This window comes from Colletotrichum scovillei (genome assembly GCF_011075155.1).
Source record: "Colletotrichum scovillei strain TJNH1 chromosome Unknown Contig00011, whole genome shotgun sequence".
Lineage (NCBI taxonomy): Eukaryota > Fungi > Ascomycota > Sordariomycetes > Glomerellales > Glomerellaceae > Colletotrichum > Colletotrichum scovillei.
The window spans coordinates 2,031,631-2,054,231 of NW_023336269.1; the positions used below are offsets into that span (position 1 = coordinate 2,031,631).

The 22,601-nt window shown below is 53.4% G+C and overlaps 1 protein-coding gene across 1 annotated transcript; it reads left to right on the forward strand.

Annotated features, from left to right (window-relative positions):
• Positions 1-16,307: 16,307 nt before the first annotated feature.
• On the forward strand, positions 16,308-22,054 carry HER10_EVM0009777 (domain found in Dishevelled). The gene is made up of 3 exons (XM_035479252.1): positions 16,308-19,587; positions 19,715-21,049; positions 21,122-22,054. The coding sequence occupies exons 1-3, from the start codon at positions 18,814-18,816 to the stop codon at positions 21,245-21,247; spliced, it is 2,235 nt and encodes a 744-aa protein (XP_035327184.1). The 5' UTR covers positions 16,308-18,813; the 3' UTR covers positions 21,248-22,054.
• The last annotated feature ends 547 nt before the right edge of the window (positions 22,055-22,601 follow it).

Consider the following 22,601-nt stretch of genomic DNA (forward strand, 5'->3'; position numbering starts at 1 on the left):
TAGATCGGAACCCCTAGAATGCCTCGCCGCCGTTCCAGTTCCTTTCTCCGATTGGACTAACCTGCAGGGGAAAGAAAAAAGGACATTTAACCTAAATCCGGAGAGAGAGCATGCACGCGCGTGTCCACCAGAGTTCCCGGCATCTCGATCAGACGGCGGACTTCGCTGCCCGCTACGCACACGCACGACACGGAATCCGGACAAGTTCGCCTTCTTCCCATTTTCCCTGAGCCCACGTGAACGTCTCCATGTCTGTGAGTACCTACGTGGGGATCAGATAATCAGGCCATGGAGGCTGTAAAGTGTATCAAGCAGCGCAAGGAAAACAGCAGGTCAGAAACGGGCACACACGATGCAAGCCAGCCTAAAACCAGGCACGCGGTTTTGGATTCTTCTTCCCCGTCTAGCGGGCAGCCGAGGCTACTGTGATGTATACCCAACACAGACAGGAACACATCTGTGCTGCGCTGGTCTAGACTCTGATAGCCGCCGCCGTCAACTACCTTTAGTCAAGAAGCAAAGGCACAACATCCAACCCGGGACTGCGGTTCCTAAGCCCCGCGTCCGATGGACTTATCCTGATAACTAGGCAAGTGGGCACGGTGGGATAGCACAAGTGGTTTTTGTGACTGGTGAATCTCTTGGTCCAAACGCCAAAAGCCGTCTCCTCGAAAGACGGACAAGGAGAATAAGGGGGGTTTAGCGACTGGCCCATGATGCGTGGATGCCACGGCATGTTTAGCTCGTACCCGGAAGAGCGGAAACCTGTCTTTACTCAGTCTATAGGCATGGGCATGGGCATGGCATGGCAATGGCGTGGACTTCCCCCCTTCTAGTAAGCCGTCAAGCAGCGACGCCGTGGACTACCTAAGCAGTTCGCCACAGACTAGACTTTGTTTGTGTTTCCATTGTGAGACTTGAGCACCACATGGCTTCAAGCCACGAGCGTGGGAGAAAATCTCGTTGTGTGTGTGCGCGCGCGTGTGTGTGCGATGTATGTGTTCCTCTCGCGATCTCGCGAGGACGAAAGGAGGAACGAAGGATGGAAAGCTTCCTACCCGTTGGCCGAGAAGCCCACGTGGTGACACCCACAACATCGACGGTGATATGGGAGGACAGAGAGATGAAATGTCTGCCCGCCACGTGAAAGATGTAGGACAGGCAGGACGCGGCGCCCGACAGAAAGCCACAACATTCCTCTGTTTCGATCCCCACGGGTAGCTGCTGCATCCTTCCGGGACACCGAGGACGGCCCAGAAGTTTGATACTGCGTGTTGTCAGCAAAGACAAGTCTTATATTTCCAATAACTCCAAACAGAAGCCGGTGGGGAAGAAGAAAGAGAGGAGGATAGAGCTAGAGCAGAGAGAGAGAGACTGGCCGGAACCGGCAGGTAGTCAGAAGCGTACATCATAGTACGGCATTGTGCGTCACAACATGGAATGCCATCAAAGAATGTTCGGAAATGTAAGACAAGAACGGGCGCGCGCCAGGTGGACATTCTGCACCGAAACAAAGCAAACGAAGCCCTTTCCTCCCTTCTCCCCAGCCCAGCCCACCGGCAAACCGTTTGCTTCATGGCACTTTGCCTGCGGGAGGTCAGCTTCCGTTGCATAACACACAACGCATTCTTGTTTCCCTATGATCAGTTCAAACATCACAAGGTACCACTGAGTGGGCTGAAAAGAGGAAGTCCATCCTAACTTGCGTCTTTCTGAACCGGACGAGGCTGGGGAAGAGGGAGGCGGAAAATCTAAGGCGGGACGATGTACCAGCCCGTCAGCCTGCCTCTAGGAGTGCAAATCACTTCTTGGCCAGGCGTTCGCATGTCTGCCGGGCTGGGCATAACAACCCGTTGTAACAATACCGCAGACAAGCAGCTCCGCGAGACCGAACATTGATGAGAGGCTGTAATCTCACCAGAGAGATTGGTAGTCAGCAACCCGTCCCGGTAGTTGGGAATGGGGAGTGGGCTCCTGTTGCCGTTAGCCGTGGCCCATGGCTCGGTAGCTTCGCGCGCGCGCGCAACTTATGGGTTCCTAATTTCTAAAAAAGAACGACAAAACCCTGAGCTGTGGCAGTAATCCCCTTGGAGAATGGGAGATTTCTTCTGCCCCCCCTAGTTGCCGTGGGATTAAGCTCAACCTTCTAATGGCATTCTAGAACTTGGATAGAACCCTCCCTTGAGCCTTCCCCCTTCTTGACGGGTCCTTGACGGGCGGACCTGACGGGGGGCTCGGGAGCCACGTAAATGCGGGTTCTCGGATGAGATCATAAAGCGCGTGATGAAAAGCCCCTTCTAGCCTTCCTGAATCCCCCCTTCCTTCACCGTCACCCCCAATTGGCAATTTGTAAGGCTTCTTCAATGAAACGAAACCCCTTCTGGTCCCCTTCTGGTCCCCGAACGGAGCCTAAAAAGCCTAGTAGTATACATGGATACCGGCAACCAAGTTCAAACAAGTCCTGGGAAATGAGGCCAGGCAGTTCAAGGTGGACGAACCCCACGTCGTACAGGCTCTGCCTCTCTCTTTCTGCTAGCGACGCGACGCCCATATATCGGCACTTATGTACCGTGTACGGGAGTTCCATTATACCATGGCATGCCATACTTCCCTTGCCTGTCCAGCCTCGGAGGGAGGCTGTGGACAGTGGAGAGGGTGAGCCCAGATATCCGTCGTCGTGTCGTACGACGGAGGGGTGCCGATCGCCTAGAAGCCCGCCGAGAAAGCCGCTGCCATATCCGTACCCTCCCTTGCTTTCGTCTGGTGTATCCGTACATGGCCGGCAGCGATGCGGTGAGAGAGAGAGTGCGTGAGTTCGGTACTTCGAAACCGCAACCCAGGGACTGGACTGTGTGCTACCTATGGGATACGTATGGATATTGACATGGGCTATGGGGGTGTGTAACCACCTCTGGCTCCGGTTGTCACGAACCGGGAGCGGGGACGGACGGGGTTGGAAAAAGGCGGTGTTGACTGATCCAGGGTCGTAAAGGGAAATAGGTTTCGAACCTTCAGAATCCATGATTGACTGTATCCATTTCGGTTCTGCTCACAGGAAAGAAGCGACGATAGACCCGGTGTCCTGGCAACCTGAGGTGGGTTACGATGTATTCTCTCTATCGGGTGGTAGCGAGGACAACAGCCATCGTCTCGACCTTCTGCAAAACTGAGGAGAGCCTATTTTGCGTTTTCATGTCTCTCTTTCGCTGGCCCGGGAGTCTCCCCGAAGTGGCCAGGGGGAGGGGGGCGGGATCGAGGAGAAAAAAACGCAAAGTCGTAACTCGTGGCATCCCAAAACCAGAGTTGTTATGCGATGCGTTTGTTTGGATGGCATCATTGGCTATCGAGCCGCAAAATGCTCGAGCTTTTCCGAACCATCCTTCTGCGTGTCTCACTGGCGCATGTGTATCGCGTACGTAAACTACGGCCAATAGGGCACCATGCCGTCGACTTGAAATCCTGAGGTCTGTCGTCGTCATTGTCGCTAAATTTCATGGACGTCTCTGTTTTCCGAATTCTGCATGGCAAGGGACCAGGCTAGCCATCTCTAGAGTCTGCCTGGGCCGGAGAGAGCGGCACTACTGCAAACTGCATCCTCCAAGCTTGTTTGGCCCCTTCCCGATCCCAAGCTTACAGGGGGGGGATTACGGAGTAGACACCGCTATTATTTCCTCTATGCCGAGGAAAGACGAAGACAGACGCGCGCGCGCGCAGGAGTTGTGTGACATGAGATTGTGCGGCTTCGCTCTTCAAGGCCAAGGAAAAGGCAACCGCCGCCTGAACTACCGATCTCAGGCGTGACAAAGATGGCAAGGGAGCTCCCGGTCCCTTGCCATGTGGCATTGGAGATATTGGTCCCGCGATTTCCCATCGGCGCTGCAATCTAGCAGCATCCGTGGGCATGCATCATCAAGTGGGAGGAAAGCAAGCCGCCTCCGAATTGCCGTTGCCGTACCCTGTCTTTCTTACTTCTTGCGCGGCTTCCCTGGTTTCACGCTTGATCGGCCGAGCCGGTAGCCGGTGGCCGGCCGCACCGCGCGAGATTGGCGATGGCTCCCGATGAGGTTGAGCATTTCGGCTCTATTCCAGCCTCGTGAAATCCAGTGGCTCCAGGCCCAACTGGTCGGTCGGTCGGTCGTTGGGGGCCGTGCCTGTCATGTTGATATTATAACCGCACATGATGGACCATGATCAGGGTAGTTATTGGCCAACCAGACGAGGTCTCGGTGACAGTTGTTGACTTTGGGGGAAGACAGGTCGTTGAGAATCGTCAGCTGCTGGCCCCCCTTGCACATAGCCAACGTCTCTTCGTCTCAGTAAGCGGCGTCAGCTCTGTGCCTTTTTTCCAGCCCAGCCTACCATGTGCCAGCGTACCAGCCTAACCCCAGGTGTGCCCGGCAAGCCCCCCAGCCCAACCCCAAATCCTCCTTATGACCAGGGCCCTGGAAACATCATGTTCGAATTTCCGTGTGGCTTGCCTAGCCACGTGGCAATCTCCACCTCTGAGACCGAGCCAGCCCGAATCTGGCACTGGTTTCTGAGTTGTGTCTTGTGCTTCAAGCTTCCCACAGTGTACGGAGTGATGTTTGCTACCGCTAGGTGGACCAAGAGATGTATCGTACGTTTCGTGCCTGTACTCACTACACCAAAAAGCAGCGTCGCGAGTCGATTGGAAATCGTGTCGTCTCAACAGCCACTAGAGGCAGAGTGTAGCAGGTGAAAACGAAATGAGGCGCTCGATCGTGCATGCCATTCAGCCGAGAGGCGAAGACCGGGATAGTTGGGGCACTTGGACTTTTTGACATCTGCAAGTCGATGGCAGGTTGTCTCGCTTCGTAGAAGCGGGATCGCGCGCTTATCAATAGCTTTGTGTTGTGGACAGGGTTTGTGGTCGATAAGACGAACTGGTTTGACGCCCGATGGGTGAACGGCACCGGTAAGGTAAGCTCTTTGACTTGAATATGCAAGGGCTTGGGCGCAAAGTTTACCGCATCATGACTCTTGCCAATATTGTATAGATGACATTGATATTGGCGCTGTACTGCGGAGAGACTAGCAATGCCGAAAGCTGTAGTAAACGTTTCCCTTGAGCCGTCAACGAGTCTAATGAACCAAGATGCCGGCTAACTCGCACCAGGCCGCACGCTCGCTAGACAATGAAGCTGTATCCGTAGCGTCATAGACACAAAGTGCGGGAGCTCGCCACGCTCTCAGGGTTGACCCCCAACGAACAAACAACGGCAAGAAGAAACCAACCGTTCGACATAAGCCTTCCCAACACACGTGTGGCTGCAGAATGACGGAAGCCACCCCGCAGCCGGATTGACGGCAGAAACGGGAGAAGAAATTGCAGAACCCCCTCACGAGATATCCACGTGGATATAAGGGGGGAGGGGGGGTGAGCAAACTGACGAGAGGCAGGGCATCTCCAACCGCTGGACACCCATCGTACGATCTCGCGACTCCATCTTGAGTACTTCTCGCGCCCCCTAGCATGGAATCCATTTGGATATGCGCGTGATCCAAAGGAGGAGGTGGGGATTGTTTGATCCAGAGTGATTTATGCGGCCCTCTCCCTGTCAGTCGCGGGAGATTTTCCTCGACCAGCAACTGCAGCTGCCACCCACGCGCGCAGCGTAGCAGCAAGTTGTAACCACTTTTCCTCGAGTCGGTGGAAATTGACGCACTGTGGGGTTTTGCAACGGCCCATGGAAAGTCAACGTCGAACGGACAAGTTGACGTGCTGGTATTGCGTAGATCGACTAGAAGCAAATAGCTCTATATTTTCTTGGGATAATCGATAGTGCTATGACTGAGGAATACTCAATGATTGCTTCGGTGATAGGACGATCGACGCCCAAGATCACTAGCCCTGACTTAGGCCGTTGAGTCTTTTCTTGCTACAGGATCAGCCGTACGCACCTGTTGGTGAGAATCAGCCCCGTGCCAGGCGACACGAAGTGTCAAGCCGGGTAGCTTCGTAGCAACCCCTGTCGGCCCCGCGAGCGATGAACCGTGTCTTTGATCTGTCTCCTTTTTTCTTTGCTTTTTCCTTCCAGCCTCTAATCGCCAGCGCGTCTCAGATGCCTCTGAAACGGCTTTCAGCTGATTAGCCACGAGATTCGACACGTGTTGAGTGAGCGCCACATGGCGCAGCCAGGTTTCTCCACATTTCATCATTCAGGCTCTTGTTGGGAGGAAGTATGCCGAATCGTCGATGCAGACGTCTGGTTTGATGATAGGAACTCGTTGAGGACACATTTCGTTGCCGAACGCCTGTTCCTAAGATGGCGTTCTCGCCAGGTTTCCTTGAGAAAATGCTTCACAGCGAAAAGAATGGGCTCGAATGCGGAGCGCTGGTCGGATAGGCGAATCGTGACGAAGATTGCAGAATGTTGATGACTGAGCAACTGTGCTGGCACTGTGTCAGGAATCTCGGTCCGCAAGCCGCAATTTGGCAGGTGTCGACTTCTTCTCTACTCCGTATCGAGCTTGGTGCACACTGCCGCGACCCATAGGGCCTGGGAAATGGGTAGAGGTGTCCGAATCTCACGCTGCGATATTGCTTGAAGATTGGTTTACTCCGTACAGTAGCGGCCTATCATGTGTAGCTCCCTGGACAGGGAGCACCCCCAACGAAATCTGACCCGTGCTAGCAGCCTTCAACGTGTGAACCTATCTTTGATGTAAAGTCGAAGATCGCGCCCTGCCAACGTCTGGTGAATGGGCAGCTACAGCGATGTGTGCTCTTGGCACCGAGGCTCATCTAGCAGTACCGCGACATTGTTCATTGTGGATGAAACGCAAAGCCATATCTGTAGGACCGCCCGTTGTAGGATCAACTAGACAGATGAGGGAGAGTGCGTGTGTAGGTATTCTACACAAATCCATTGCCCACGATAATGCGCCGCGACGGAAGAAACAAGCCGAGATCGATTAGTGGTCTAGCAACCACCATGCCTTGCATGTTTAGCTGCCTTTAGCATCTTCAACTTCTGATGGTGGGCTGCGGGCATAATAAACTCGATCCGTTGCGCCGGGCGTCCGCGGGCTTTCGTTTGATCTGAAATCCGACGTGGATACGGAAAGAGTGTAAGGTTCACGTCCTGCAGCAGTGCAGAAGGTTTGGCTGCCCAATCGCTGCCAAAATTTGGATCGTGTCCATATCAGGGACAGACGCGGGAGGTCAGCGAGCGAAACGTCAGACGTTTGAAACCGAGAGATAGCAAGGTTGGCTCAAGCGAAGGTTAGAAGTCTCGGCTTCCCAAAAGGACTGATCGAGCTAGCTAAAGGTATGCAGGACCCCTCTTCCTTTTTCGTCATCATTGTGATATTCCACAGCAAGGTTGCCTGGTTGCCTTCACCTCCGTTATGGGACTTTGAGAGGTGAGACCCATCCAAACCGCAGTCACCGACCCCTGTATGGCCTGGGGGTGTTTAGCTCGTGTTTCCACGAAGGCTTCTAGAAGGTTGGACGTTATTGTGCGGAACTGCAATTTGGACGTCAGCAAGCAGTGCGAGACTGCAAGTATCCTTGAACCCCACCAACCCCGGTATCACAGAAACGATAGGCCATTTAAACCTTGGAGCGAACCTATCCGTAGCATCCGCTGTCTCTGTGCTGTCACCGCGTGGCTTGTTGCTACAGGATATGCTGCTAGGTAGCGGGCCGGTAGACAAACAGCCGAGCCAAATTATAGGCCCAGCAGGGTTTTGTACCTGCATAGGCTGTAGTCGGCATAAGAGGTCGTTATGAAACGTGTATGATTATAGCAGCATGGCTGCAATTCGTAGGCTGCAAAGAGCTAGATATCGACCGGTCACTGCCGAAGTTCGAATAGCCTGAAGCGCCTCGTTATTGATGTTCCCTTGAGCACCTGCAAGGTGGGAAAGGCCAAAGCTTGCGGCGTGAAATGATAGACACATTGGTCTCCATGTAGCCTATCATCGCTGATTGGACGAGATCATGGAGTCAAAGATGACTTCTGTAGCAAAGCGCTAAGCTGTAGATGAGCCTGAAGAGGCTGCTTATTGCCTAGCGTTCCATCCACCCTTTGTTGGTCAATTGGAAAGGTAGACCTGGTTGGCAGCCGGCGTCCGAGTGGGCGTTTTGGGGAATGCACGGCTCCGACTGCCAAGGGGGTAAGGATCGGCGTCCAGGGACCAAGGCACCAAAGCAACTTTGTCGGAAATAACGAGCCACGGAGGGCCCATCTGGCAGCTCCTCCATCATTACGGTGACTCCGAAGTCTACTTGTATGTGTACGGAGTATGGAGCATTTTCAGGTCGCGTCTGCGGATACCTGAGCACACGCCCATCAGCCAGCTCATCGTATCCAGACATGTGTGAGACTGAGAAAGCGTAGCAGCGGGGGAAGGTATCGAATGCGCATGGTTCCGTACGGACCGTTGAGCTGTACGGTTAGGCGGGCTCAGTGAGCTTCTCTCTGGTGTCAAGATAGGGTACCGCGAGGTTGGGTTTGCCAAAGGTGTACCAATAAGAAGGCTGTTATGTTACCTTCCTTTGTCAACAGCAGAGTGCTTGTGCACGAGCAAATGTGTTGCAACTTGCACGACCGTGACGAGTGTTGAAGAAGAAAATGTAGTGCGACGTCTGAGATGGATTGCCGAAGAGGATTGCCGATTGAATTGTGTTTTCTGGTATTTTGCGTTTGTCGTGGTTCGTCTTCAGTATTGTGGCAGTGACTCTTTCGATTGCCGTCAGGTTGTTTCAGGCGTGCTGAATCGCCGACGGGGAAAACGCCGCCCTTATGATCCAGTGAGGTGGATTCGAGGTCAAGTATTCGTACCTCGTAAAGAAAAAGAGGCTCCCAGATACGACTACTGCATCACAGTAATGGTGAAGATGCTCTGACTCCGACAGTCTCTGTCAGACTTGGTTGACTATGCCTGTGCAGACAAACATTGGATGACGTTGGGTGCGTATTGGGCTTCCCGCACCAGCCCGTTGAGGTGAAGTGAGGGGACGGGTGCGGAAGCCAAAGAAGCATTCGCAGGCTAACGCAAGGTGGTGTATCTTAGGATGCTGTGACGCTGTGCTTGGGCAGAATGTCAATGGGTGTAGATGATAGCGCGTGTCAATTGGTGGTATACACAGTACAACGGTGCCGGTCCGCTGGGGGTGCCGGGACTTCCTTCAATCAGTCAGCAGGTGAGTGAGAAAGAAAGGTTAGTTACGGGTACCATAGGATGTGCCACGATGGACTCCGGAGTAAGGTAATTACTGTGGTATTGTTAGTATCCGTAGGGGCCCGGGGGAGGATTGGAGGTGGCGTGGGCGATTTTGGGTTTGGATGTCCTGCATGGTGACGATCAATGAGCGACGAGCATCCCGACCTTGGAGCGTCGAGAACGTGGTTGTGTCGAAAAATTGTTACTTTGGCCGAGCCTGCGCCTGCGTATCCGTAGAGAAAATGGAGTAGCAGCGTTTGGTAAGTGGGTAAGATGGCAGCCAAAAAGGATTGAAGGGGAAATGAGGGGAGGGGCGGCAGGTGGCAGGGCCAGTCCCCAGGGCAGGAAGGAGCAGGGGGTGTGGTGGCTCTGCGTGGCAGCAACGTGACGCCGCCAAAGAAAGACGCGGGCCCATCTGGATCCACTGCGTGGCTGCAGGGAAGATGCGGGCCCAAAACAGCTTGGCTCGGTGGGAAGGATCCCTGAGGCCACGCGCCGATCTGTTCGGCCTGGTGGTGAGACTTCCTTGGTGCGGCCCCATAAGCCCATGCCTCATTGGTGGATACCGGGCTTTGCAGTACGGTGTACCTCCGTATGGATAATCCACCCGTCTCTCTTCCTAGGTACCTAAGGTATGCACGACGGCGTAGTGCAGGTAGTTTCCCAGCATGTATGTACCTTCTCCGTATACTTACACTTAGGTAGTACCTCAGGTCATGCCGTGGACAAGGAACTCGAGGTAATGTCAACCATCGTGGGAAAAAACGGCGCAGACCCAGCAAATACACTTTCGTTCGCTACACTACTATCGCATGTAGGATTACGGAACCGGGGGAAATTTGAGGTACATCTGACATCAAGAACGTCAAGCGTCTGGTCACTGGTAGCCGCAGACTAAGGTACCTAGGTAAGCAAGTTATGCAGTAAAGTGCCGGTGGGATAAAGTGCGGAATGTACGGTTTTGTTCCAGATCTTGATCCCAGTTTTTCTTGGAGCTTATGGAATGAGGTGTTCAGGCACGCGCGGGCAGCAGAAATAGCCTGGCACGCCTGGGAAGGAAAGAAACGGATGCATAAGGTAACTAGAGAGACAACGGCGGCCGGCGGACGGGCAGTTGCTCCTGCCTGCCAGGCGTGCCAGGCTGCATTAAGCTTGTCTCTCTCTCTTTTTTTCAATTTGTTCTTTTTTTCAATCCATTCTTCTTTCCTTTCCGCACCTCCCTGCGTTCATGGGGGGCATGAGGTAAGTACTCGTTACTGCCTGCCTTCCACCGCCTCGCCACCTTGTACTCGAGAAGCATCTTGCCTCGTACCCTTGCCGTACCCATCTTTTTGCGATTTTGTCCACTCTCATTGGCTGATAGATCTGGGTACCTGCCTGGATCATCCGGCGACACATGGGAGCCATGAGATGGGAGCCACCCGGTTTCGTTTCTGCACGCCTCTTGTGGATTCTTTTCTTCTCTTCCTCTCTTTTTTTTTTGCCGAAGGAGCTTGTACACAGTGCCAAGAGTGCGAGGTCCCCGCCCTCTCGCAAGTACCTTCTTTCGCCCTCTTCTCAATCCTCAAGGACCTCAACTCATTCCCACTCAATATCCACTTTGGCCCGTCCTCAAGCATCCAATGAACACCACAATCAGTAGCAGCAAGGACTATCAATCGCGACCCTTTACGGTAACCCGACGGCGTCGTCAGCCAAAGACACTTCTCGTTCGCTCGCTCTCGCTGCGCAGCGTGCGATCTCAGGTGCCCAAGTGGGCTGGCGGGCGCTGCACAGCGTATTCGCATCAAAACATCATCATCACCGCCTTTTCAACGTCCCCTCTAGGCCCTCCTCCTCCTCCTCCCCCCAGCCTCATCCACCAGTGGGACTACCCGCCGCACGACGTTTCCCATTTTCTGGATCCCGCTCTATGGAGTCTGGACGTGTTCGTCTACCCGCAATCAGTGTCCTCACTGTGCCAGCTAAATGAACCGTTTGTATCCGTACGTGGTAGTGTATCTGCACACTGCGAGCCCGATATAGTCGAAGCTGTGGACTCTCTCGCTTCTTCGAAATACACGCTCATGTCCCAATTTCCAAGCCCGCCTAGGTACTCCGTAGCCTAGTCCCTTTTCTCAACCTAAGCTTTACGGATCATAAATGCACGTGTTTTCATCAACGCCTCCCTCTCTCTACTATAGCACGCCCCGCTCATGTTCACAACTAAACAAACCAACCCTACGTTGTGTATTCCTATTGTGGGAGATAAGTTAGGGCGGGCTAGTATAGCACAACGTATCGGCCTTCGTGTTGCCACGCCAATCCTTACTGATTTCAAAAGCTGTCAACCATGAAGGCACTTTGCTTCCTGGAGCCGACGTGGCGGGAGTCATCAGAGTTCAGAACCAGATATCAGACGGCGAAAGAACCCGCACGTTGGCTGCCTGGTCGCCTACATAGTAACATGCCCGCGGCACCTCACACACCCTCTTGGCCATGTCTTCCGAAGGTGCCTACCTGGTTGACCTCTCAACTTTCTTTGGCGGTCTCTCAGACGTTGGCTGCCCCGCACGTGCTGCCTTGTGCCGTGCGTGCTTACGCAGTAGATCGCTCCCCTGGTCCCCTATCCGTCCACACACCCATCCAGTTCATCGGCATCTCAGACGCCCGTTTTCCGAGTATTCCCAAAGGCAGAAGGTGCCTTACCCGGGGGCCTAGGCCCTGTCCAAAGTCCTCTGACATCAGAGTAAGGCGCATCAACATAAGATGGACGTCCAGTACATGGAACGGCGGCGGCAGGCACCGACAGAGGTAGTGTGCCTTGTGGTGGTCTTGGAAGCATGAAAGTTCCGACATCGCAAGGTCGTACGGGGTATGTAAATCGTACCATGTTGCGCCTCTTCCTGGCCTCCCGTGAAAGGGAACTCATAGATGCATTGGCCTGCAGGTGATAACTCATTCACACATTGTCTTGGTGCATCACAATGGCGATATGGATGCTGCATACTATAGGCTGCGATATAGTACCAGAGTCAAGCCCTAATGGGAAGCGGGAGAGGCTTTCTAATAATGCGCCACAGCAATTACCTTCTCAACGGCTGCTTGCGAACCCATTCCGGGATATATGTCGTTGACAACTTTTGTTTCTTTGGTCCAGCACATGATCGGCTTGTCCTTATCAGACTATGCTATGGCCAAGTCTTTCCGGTCATTGGGAGAGAGGGAGTATCCGTACAGTTCGATTGGCAGGGCTCGATGGGTTGCGACACGTTCTGTAACACCGTACCTGCGAGGTATATCTGCCCTTTCTTTCCTTGTGGTTGCCCATAGGCATCCTTCCTGCGTTGCCTTTGGGGGCTGGATGCATGAGGAGGTAAGGGCGAGGTATATGCATAGCAACCTCAGCGCACTTAGGCGCGGCCGGATGTAATGACATAGCAGATGTTCTGCCCGTCGCATCCGATCAAACGGGAACCAAGCCGTGGGCTACTCTCTGTACCTGGTTCTTGTTGGAGTAGCACTGGTACCTACAAACAGGCGAAATAAACAAAAGAAAAGAAACGACAAAAAGGCTAAGAAGGGGGACAACCGGCGACGTCGTTCCCTGAATGGAACGACGAGAGTTGGACGGACGTGTCCCTGCGCCTCTCTTGATACCTCGGCCATGCGTCCGTCTTCCGAATCGAAATATCGGAAGTCGATATCGGAAGACGGGAGGGAGAGAAACTCAGACTTACATGACAACATGTCAGTGGGCAGCAAAGATTGAGGAAAAAGAACAATAGAGCAGAATTATCGGATCGTGAAAAGGGTTCATGACTCTTTCGCATCTATATTCGTATTATACTCTCGTAGCTTGTAAGAGGAAAGGATAGAATTGACAAGAAGCAAAAAGGAGGCAAATTAACGTCAAAACACCGGAGCCCACTTACTGTCAGAGACAGAGAGACGATGTGGGTTCAAGGGGGGGGATTGACGGCGCCGACCAGGCAGACGGGATTTCCTGCTAGCAAAAGATTGATAATTGCTGATGTGATGTCGGTGCACGCAACGGCGGCGAGCCTTTCTTCACGACGGGCTACGGGAGCTAGAGTAGTGATCCACTTGGTCCGACGAGAGAGAGCCAGCGGAATGTCCGTATCACATTGACCACATGGCATCTCCGTCAAGTCGGGAGCTTCGTGACGTTTTTCTCATCTTGCGAAACTTTTCGCGTCTTTTCGGAGACATGTCCATATTACCGCCTTAAACCATTTCTGGTAGTATACACCGCGGCTCGACCATCTCTACATGGTAGTTTCCGGAGCCCTAGATTGAACATCAACGATCGGTTGTTGAAGAAAATAAAAATAAAGCATGTAACTACACAGCCGCACGGCAATAGAAACAGACGGAAAGGCTCGCGGCTGTTCAAAGATTCGCTCTTCTTCTCTGGGCATCGTAACCTTTTTTTTCTAGTTCACACTGTAGGCAACGGCTTTTGATGGAGCTAGGCGCGATGGAGGTTGAGGAACACCTGCATGGCTCCCTGTTCCCTACCCACCACAAGGAGGGTGGGGAGGGGGGCAGGAGAGCACATGATAATCCCTACCGACCTGTCCGTCGTCGTCCATTCACGACCTCACCTTTTTTTTTTTCCCCTAGGCGTTGAATACGGCTCCTCTTCTCCCCTTGCCCACCACCCCCTCAATATACCAGTAAAGGTACAGTACGTAGACATAGCCAGGCCATGGGTCCAGCCCGGATGGCCGCGAATCTTAGCACACCGCACATCTCTGATATCACGACGGAGCCTTTATTTCTCTTTGAAAAGATGAGGTAAGGATGAGGGGACATGGTCACACACACACACAGCCAGGACAAGGAGCCCTACCTAGGGAAAGAGGGATGGTCCGATGGATACCTACGGCATCGACCAGGGGGTAAGGGAAGGCAAGGGAAGGGGGGAGGACGGACGGAGGGATTCAATACGGCGTGCGGCGGCGGCGGCGGCGCAACAGTCGGGAGTTCTGCAATAAGGCGAGGTGCGGTTGCGGGTTGCGGTTGCGGCAGCGCGCGGCGAGATATGATAGAAAATAATCTCTACGACATGCTGCGTAAGGCGTGACTGGGGTAAGGTAGCAAGCCCAGCCAGAGAGCGGCACACCTTTTTGGGTAGGGTGAGGTGTGATTGAGTGAGGAGTTTATGGGAATGGGAGGCGCCGTGCCTCATGGCGAAGGCGCAGGCAGGGCACATGGCAGAAAGTGAGGGGACCAGGTTCAGTTGCCTCCCCCCCTCCCTCCCCCCTGGGCGTTGAGTTGAGGAAAATAAAGGGGGGGTGGTGTTGAGCAAGGGTAAGGTATACAGCTTTGAGATGTGGCTAAGGGATGAAGTACTGTACGGTATTCCATTGCTCGCATGTGCATTTTGGAATGTGACGTTGATTGGGTAGGCTATTGCTAGCTGTGAGAGCGATTATGAGAGTATGGATATGTGAGTGAGTGAGTGAGTGAATGAGTGGATGAGAGTGAGTGAAAGGGCGATATCTTTCGAGATGAGAGGATAAGAGGAGCTTCCATGTGAGAGTGAGAATGAGAGTGAGAGTTGTCTCTCACCTCCGTCCTCCGTCACGCCGTCCCGGATGGTGAGGGGTGAAGAAGGAGCCACGGCATGTGTGCTTTCCAGAGGGGGGAGTGCGGTGGAATGGAGTCCTTCCATTGGGGGCAGGGTCCCCACACGACACCTTTTTCCACTGCAATAGGCCGCCGTCCAGCGGGACTTGGTGGTGGATATCTCTCTCAACCGCTCCATTCATACTCCGTACCTTGTCGCTCTCACCTCTGTACGGTGCGATACGGATACAAAACCTTTATTACGGATGGAAACTAGAAACCGTTCAGATACAATGACGACAGTGTATGGCTCCACCTCGTAAATCGTTAGGGAAAGACAATTTTCCGACGGGCAATGGAAGTTCTGGAAACAACTCAGAGAAACAAACCTCGCAGTACCAAGGCCTCATCATCGGGTTAATAAACAAGAAAAAAAAAGGTACCCTACAGGAACAGTGGGTTAGCGGACGATGGACAGCGGCCGGTGAGAGACGACCACGGAGGGACATGCATGCAGACGGCACCACCATTATCAATCTGCCTCGTGGCAGCAACGAGCTCTATTCATCCGCGAAGGGGGGTTGCGGCATGGCTGGCCACACGGCATGGCTCCCGTCGTTTGGTTTGCGTTGGCGAAGAGCCTACCTTGCATGGCTACAAGTATGGTTCTATCGAATGAGAAATGCAGACAGACAGCCCGTTCCAATGGCCCACCCGGTTCACTCACTCACACGGCAGCAAGTATGTATACGGATACAGAGCGTTGCATTAGAGTATCAAAGAAAGAAATCTATGAGCACGACAAAACGTGTCGGGTCTGCCACAAAAGAGCGAAACAAGAAAGTTGGGCAAAATAAGAATAAAACACGTTGTATGGCATTTCCCCCCCAGACTTTCACCTCTCTGCTTTTAACTCTACTCCGTACATACGGAGTACTCCTGCTCCTATTCCTGTTCCGTCCTGCACATCATTCCCTACTTCTCTCTCGCCCGTCAGCTGCCGTGGCTCGCCCCTAAAAAAGATCGGGTTCGCTGGCTTCCCTTTTTCCCTTGCCCCTGGTTCATGTTTGAACCTGCGCCGGCCTGGCTGACTTCTCGTCCTGGGATTTTCTTAGTCTTGTCGCTTCATCACGTTTCGTCCACTCTTTCTTTCGCCTGTTCGTGGGACTGGTTGCTGGACAAGTTCCGACCAAGGGGGGAAACACACTCTCTCACTCTCTCTTGACCCAATCTTTCCTATCCCAGCTAAGCCAGCTAGTATCCCGTACTTTTGGACTCTAGATCAATCCATCGATCCATCAGTCAAACGCCAAAATTGCCTCCACGAGTTCCACACCCCGGTTTTATTTCATTTTTCCCGTTTTTTTTTTTTTGTACTGCGTTACTCCCTACGGCGTATTTTTCTTCTTTCTCGGCTTACCTTTCCCGAATCCTACGAGAACCTAGGGGCATGCAGACCCAGACGCAGACCCAGACGAGAGAGTAACCCAAGAGAGATTGAGAAAGAGAGCGAGGGGAAAATTAGTTCACACAACCCGCAAGCCAATTTTCAGTCTAATCGAACTACCGCTGACTGCCCGTCCTATATCGTACGGGGCCGGCATAGTCGCAAAATATCAAACAGGACCCTATTCCGGTCCTGCTCTAGCCTCTTACCACCAGCACATCCCATACTTGGCTACCATACTCCGTACCAAAGGCGCATTATTTTCCCCCCTCCATCCACACACCACGGCGCACACCAGCCAAGCGCAAACCCCTAAAACCAAAGAGAAGGGGGGAACCGTCAAGTCTCACGTTGCTGAGCCTCGGTCTCAAGTCTTCGCTCTTCCCGCATCGTCTCCTTTCTTACGGAGATAGTCCCTTTTTCCCCACCCCGGGCCTGGCCTTACCGTCCACACCTCAGACCTCACCCATTCTCACACCTTGGACCTGGAACTACGGATACCGACTATTACCTACCTACAGGCTACCTATACTACGGAGACATTGGCTGGCCTTACCTTACCTTACCTACTGCACCTTGACCTTGACCCAGCACTTCCGTAAAACCTCAACCTGGGAAAAAAGGAGAGAGGGCACTCGCCAGATCAACGCCCTCGTTTCCCATCTACGGAGTACTCCATCCCAGCGTCAGCCACCACGCTTAACTTGTCACTATCCATACACCAATCCCAATCCCTCGCGTTCTCCTCTCTGCGGTATTCGTACCTACATTGAAGGTGCTTGGATCGGGTTGCTAGGCTGGCTTATTACCATTTGCTACACCTCTTATTCCCGTCTCATCTCTCAGACTCTCACACACATACCTGCCTGCCTACACGCGCGCATCATCCGCATCGTCCACTTTACTTCGTCGGCCTTCTTTCTGAGGGGCCGTCTCCTGCTCCTGCTCCTGCTCCTGCTCGCCTCGGTTGTCCCCTTGATCCGCCGTCGTCCTTTTCGCACATCACCGTCGCCAAAAAGTCATCCGTCGTCCGCGCCCGCCCGCGCCGCCCGCCCCGTCCGTTCCACTACACACTGGGCTGGCACACATAACACACATGTCACCAAGCGCGGCTTGAAAATCTGCAGACAGAATCCTCCAAGCCCGCAGTCCAGTCCGCCGGTGGCCATCCAGAGACGAATAGCTTTGACTATCACGTCACGCCTGGACTCTCTCTGGCCACAAAAAAATTAGATCGAATTGTTTGGATCATCGTACACATACTTGCAGCTTCAGTCAAGTCAGTATCTCCCGTACCTTTACCTATTACCTACCTACCTTAGTTACCCTGCGGCAGCGCACAGGCACGACGGTCATATCCGTAGCCCGCATTTCTCAAATCTCCCCCATCCACGTTCTTCCCAGTCATCATCCGTCCTTAACCAAAGTCTCGAGCTTTTCGTTCCCTTTTCCCTTTAAATCCAATCTTGTTGAACCATTTTCATCATCCGAGTACATACCACACCTACCCTATACCTAGTGCGAATTACCCTCTCGTCCCGTGGTCCTGGGAGAGAAATAACCACCCCCCGTTATTTTTGTAAATCAGCCTGTTTCCCACGCGTGGGTGGTCCCCCTACTCCCAGCAGCAGGTGAGCAAGTCCCCGGCGGAAGCCTCATTCAAGCAGCAAAGTCCAGTGTGGCGTGGCGTGGATAGAGAGAAGGGAGAGAAAGAGAGCCTTGTTCGCGATGTCCGACATTCTCTTGTCTCTCTGTGTATGGGTGCTCTCGGCCTCATTTTCTGGAGTTCCTGGGCTTTGACTGCCTGTCTAATCCCATCATCATCTCGCTTTTTGGCTTTCGCTTCATCATCGGCATCTCATCCCTTCTTCCTTTTCCCCTTCCCTTTCCAGTTCCCCCCTAATTACCTTACCTACCTACACTACTCCGCACTCCCATCTTCATCCACTCAATTGTGGTCGAGGTGAGGTGGTTCAAACAACTACTGCCCTGGGCTCTGCTCTGCTCTGCCCTGCTCTGCTCTCTTGCTGGCCCTGACTTGGGTACTTGAAGGTGCCTTGGTTCTTCTGCCCACCTACCTACCTACCGCCCGCTCTACCATTCTCTCTGCTTGTGGTAGCCGTAGCGTGGAGCGTCCGTCAGGCCAAGCTTGGAAAGTCCACAAGTACTCCCGTACCTTACCCTCCTCCTCCCACCTACTTTGCACTCCCCCACTCCCCTTGTCAGCCAGAAGTCTCACTCCCACGCTCTTCCCACTCCCACTAGCCTGCCCCCCCTTGTACCTTTTACTTACAGGGTTCCGCCGTCTACATGTACATCAACCCCTTGAGGCCTGTGTACTCCGTACTGTACCTCGTCTCGGCCAAGTACCTTTTTTTTCCCTCCTCGCTCCATTCGCAGCCCTTGTCCCTTATTCTCCTTCTCCTCCACCACTACCACTACCACACACCTCCTCTCCTTCTCCTCCTTCACGCCCTGCCTCACCAAACCACCCGCTTTCTCTTCAGTTTTTTTTCCCTTCTCCATTTTCTGCGCCGTGCCTTTTATTTGAACACCCGTCTTGCCTTCCGCGCCTCTTCTAACCCTCTTCCTCCCATTAGATGGCCGCTGTCTCCAAGACATCCCGACCTCCGAACCACGAGCCATTGTCAAACGAGGCCAGCTCTCAACCTCTCACACACAAAGCCAACCCCAACCCTACCAGTGCTAATCCACGATCCACCGCTACTACCACCAGCACCAGCACCGGCACCACCACCACCACTTCCAGCACTCCTCCTCATTCTGCTGCTGCTGCTGCAACTACCACTGCCACCACCACTACATCATCATCGACCGATCCCTACCACGCTCAACAACACCAGCAACTCCAACAACAACAGGCGCCCTCGGTGAACCGTCCGTATTATCGCTCTCATCACCACTCGCCTTCTACCAGTTCCCTCTACAAACTTCAGCGTTCTGGTGGAATCTTCGGCTTCGCTGCTGCTGCCTTTGACAAGACCCAATCTGCACTCGCTACCTTCTCCTCGGACCAGTCTGTCCGCCATCGCGCCTCCAGTTCCGCATTGGGCCGCGCCTCTTTGACCCCCGACTCTGCCTCCGACTACTCTGCCAATCTGGGTTCTCAAGACAAATACCCACGATATACGAGCCCCTCCAATTACTCGTCCTCTTCCAGCAGCACCCTGAACAACATAGAGGGCAAGTATCCAAGCCAGGTGTCGCTGGTACAGGATATCCCCTCTCAGCCATATAGCGAGACCGATCCGACCAGGCCCCTTCCCATTCGATTGCCGAGTATCGAAAGCAAGATGCACCAAACCTCCTCGCGGCTTCTCCGCATGACGGATGATGACCGGCCATTCACAAAGGTCAGTCCCATTTCTCCCAATTCCTGGCCTGCTCGACAAGAATCGCGCATCCAGTGCCCCGGTCGCATTCCCGGTCGCTTCGATCGAACCCCGCGGTTCACAGATGGCTAACGTGGAACAACGACAGGACTTCAAGGATCTCTACTCAACACTGATTGTCAGCCTTTTGCCTTTGTCTGCACACCGAGTACGCTTAACACGTGTGGAGAACACGTTCTTATCCGAAGATGCGATCAACAACTTGGGGTCTCTCAAGTTTTCTCAATCCAACCGTATGCCCGACCCCAAAGACCCCTCCAGGATAGTTACGACGACCACAACGACGACTTTCTCCATGGCCAAGGATATGGCACGCTCCATCTGCCAAAAGTTCCTCGAAGCGAGATTCATCGAGTCGGCCGATGGAAAGTACCAACAGGTGTACAACATGAAGGGTTCCGTGTGGCAATTGACGCCCAAGGGCGTCACCGTGCTGGATCGCTTCTGCTCACGTAACGGCATCCAGCAAAAGTCGATATCCGACTTGGTCGGCGCAACACTGTCGCAACTCGTCATTCTCGAGCGGGACGGTCAGACGGACAAGCTCATCACGGATCGCGGCACGATTGAGGTCATTTTCAGGAGATTCATTGGAACACACGGTCCCAATGTCAAATCGAGCGTCAGCTCAGCCGATTCGGACTCACTTAGCGACTACAAGGATGGCTTGACTGGTGTCAAGATGGCTAGCGAGCGCAAGGTGAACGGCAAGACGTACAAAGATACCTTTACTGGCAAGGCTGCCACTGATTGGTTGATGGACTGCTGCACGACCGTAGACAGGCGGGAGACGTACGACATCGCGTCCCTGTTCGTGGAGTACGACTTGATGGAGCCCGTGGTACAAGACCGTGCTCATATGGCACAATATCCCAGCAACAACCTGTTCCAGCCCACAAAGCATGCCATCTACCAATTGACGGCAAAGGGCAAGGATCTGATCAACGGTCTCGGTTCGCGGGGAAGAACGTCAGAAAGCGAGGTCGTCACACCCTCTCGTAACGCTATCGCGCGAGACTCCAACACCCAACGGCTCGACAAGATTCTCAACGATGCGGCCCTTCGTCTGCTCTTCAGAGAAAACCTACGCGAAACACATTGCGAGGAGAATCTTTCCTTTTACCTCGACGTCGACGACTTTGTTCGAAGCTGCCGGCAGGCGATTCGGGTCGCGCAGAAGAACCCCAACGCGAGCTCAATGGACGGCATCAAGGAGATCATGGCCCAGGCGTACGGGATTTATAATGCATTCCTCGCCCCCGGCTCTCCCTGCGAGTTGAACATTGACCATCAGCTTCGCAACAACCTGGCGACTCGAATGACCAAGGCTGTTGGACAGGACGTAGCCATGATCGACACTTTGCAAGAGGTCATGTCTTTGTTTGAAGATGCCCAGAACGCAGTTTTTAAACTGATGGCAAGCGTATGTTTATTGTTCCGACTGATGCACCGTGGAATGTGAGGATCTTCATACTAACCCAACTTGTTTTTGCAGGACTCGGTTCCCAAATTCCTGAGGAGCCCCAAGTACGAACACACCCTGAAGAACTACGATTTCGACTCAGTCACTGGCGGCGGCCGCGGCTTGGAGCGAAGCACGAGCCGATCGAACCGCAAATGAACGGAATTTTTGATATTACGCAACTCTGCTCCCCCAAACTCAATATGAGACGGCATTTTTTTTCTTGCACAATCTCGTCACAACAAGACCGATCGCGTTCCTAGGATCGATTCCATCGATACTGGCACACGCAGGCCGTTTGGCAATTCTCGGCACTTTCCTCGAACCATAATCTTGTGCATACGTGGTGGGATGGTCTTTGATTCATCGACGGGCGGTGGGCAAGATTTTTCAGTTTTTTCCAACAGAGTAGCCCCCAACCGGGACTGATCTTGGCCGCCATCTTGATTATTTTGGAAATGAAGGCGTTGGGGATGGAACTATTCTTAGAGGGAGACCCCTTGAGTCGGCGAAACTGACTCCGCTTGCGCATGACTACGCCGTCATCATCACATGCGGGCTCGACTTTTTTGATTCCTCCGTTTTTTGGTTTTTTTTCTTCTCTTCTAATTTCTCATTTTGTTTCAATCATAACTGGCTGGGTGGGGCGGACGATCATAGAAGGACGGCATGAAAGAGCGCAGTCTCAACCACGACCCCCGAGACGAGCTTACGGCGACGGATGAACGATTTTGTTCGTCACAAGAGTGGAGGACGAGGGCGATTCCGCTGCCAATTGGTATGCCGGAAGTGGATGTCGTGTGGACATCACAAAGCGAGTAACTTGCTGTGGGATAAGGGGGAGGACAAAAAGGGAGACAAGCGGTCGAGGAGCAATTCTGGCCCAACTGTACATATCTCAGAGCTCCACGAACCGAGTGGGGGCGCACAACGCTCGACCTTTTCAACTCGCCTCCGAATGAGAGGAAAGCATATGAAAGCGGTACCACAAAACTTGCCATGCCGGTGCTCGCATGCTCATGTCCCCTGTGTGATGGGAATGCTTCAATGATGAAATCTGCAGAGCTCGAAATAGGATGGGAGAAAGGAGTCGAGACAGGAAGGTGTGTTTACTCCTAGGCCCACCATGTGTTTGTCAACTCATTCGTCCCATCTACCTTTAGTTTCCGTCTTTGCCGACTTTCTTCCCTTCTGGACCTGAAATGTTGGAATGCGCCACATTACCGGCGGCCGGTGGAAACATTCTTGGCAGCTCAACGGACCACAACAAACACGGGCCCGGGACGACTCCCCCAACATTCCCGGCCGCGAGTCCGGAGCTTCTCATTGGTCTCGAAGAACCAAAATTCACAACGTCCAATCTTGCCGTGTTCCAGAGGAACCGGAGGCTCCTTTTTTCGAGTGGAGAGGTGGGAAGTAGTCGTCGTGTTCCTGAGACAATTTTGTTGGTTCCCGGCTTAGCATTTCCTATCCCTTTCCTCCGTCGTGCAAGGCTAAGCCTTTTCGTCAGCTT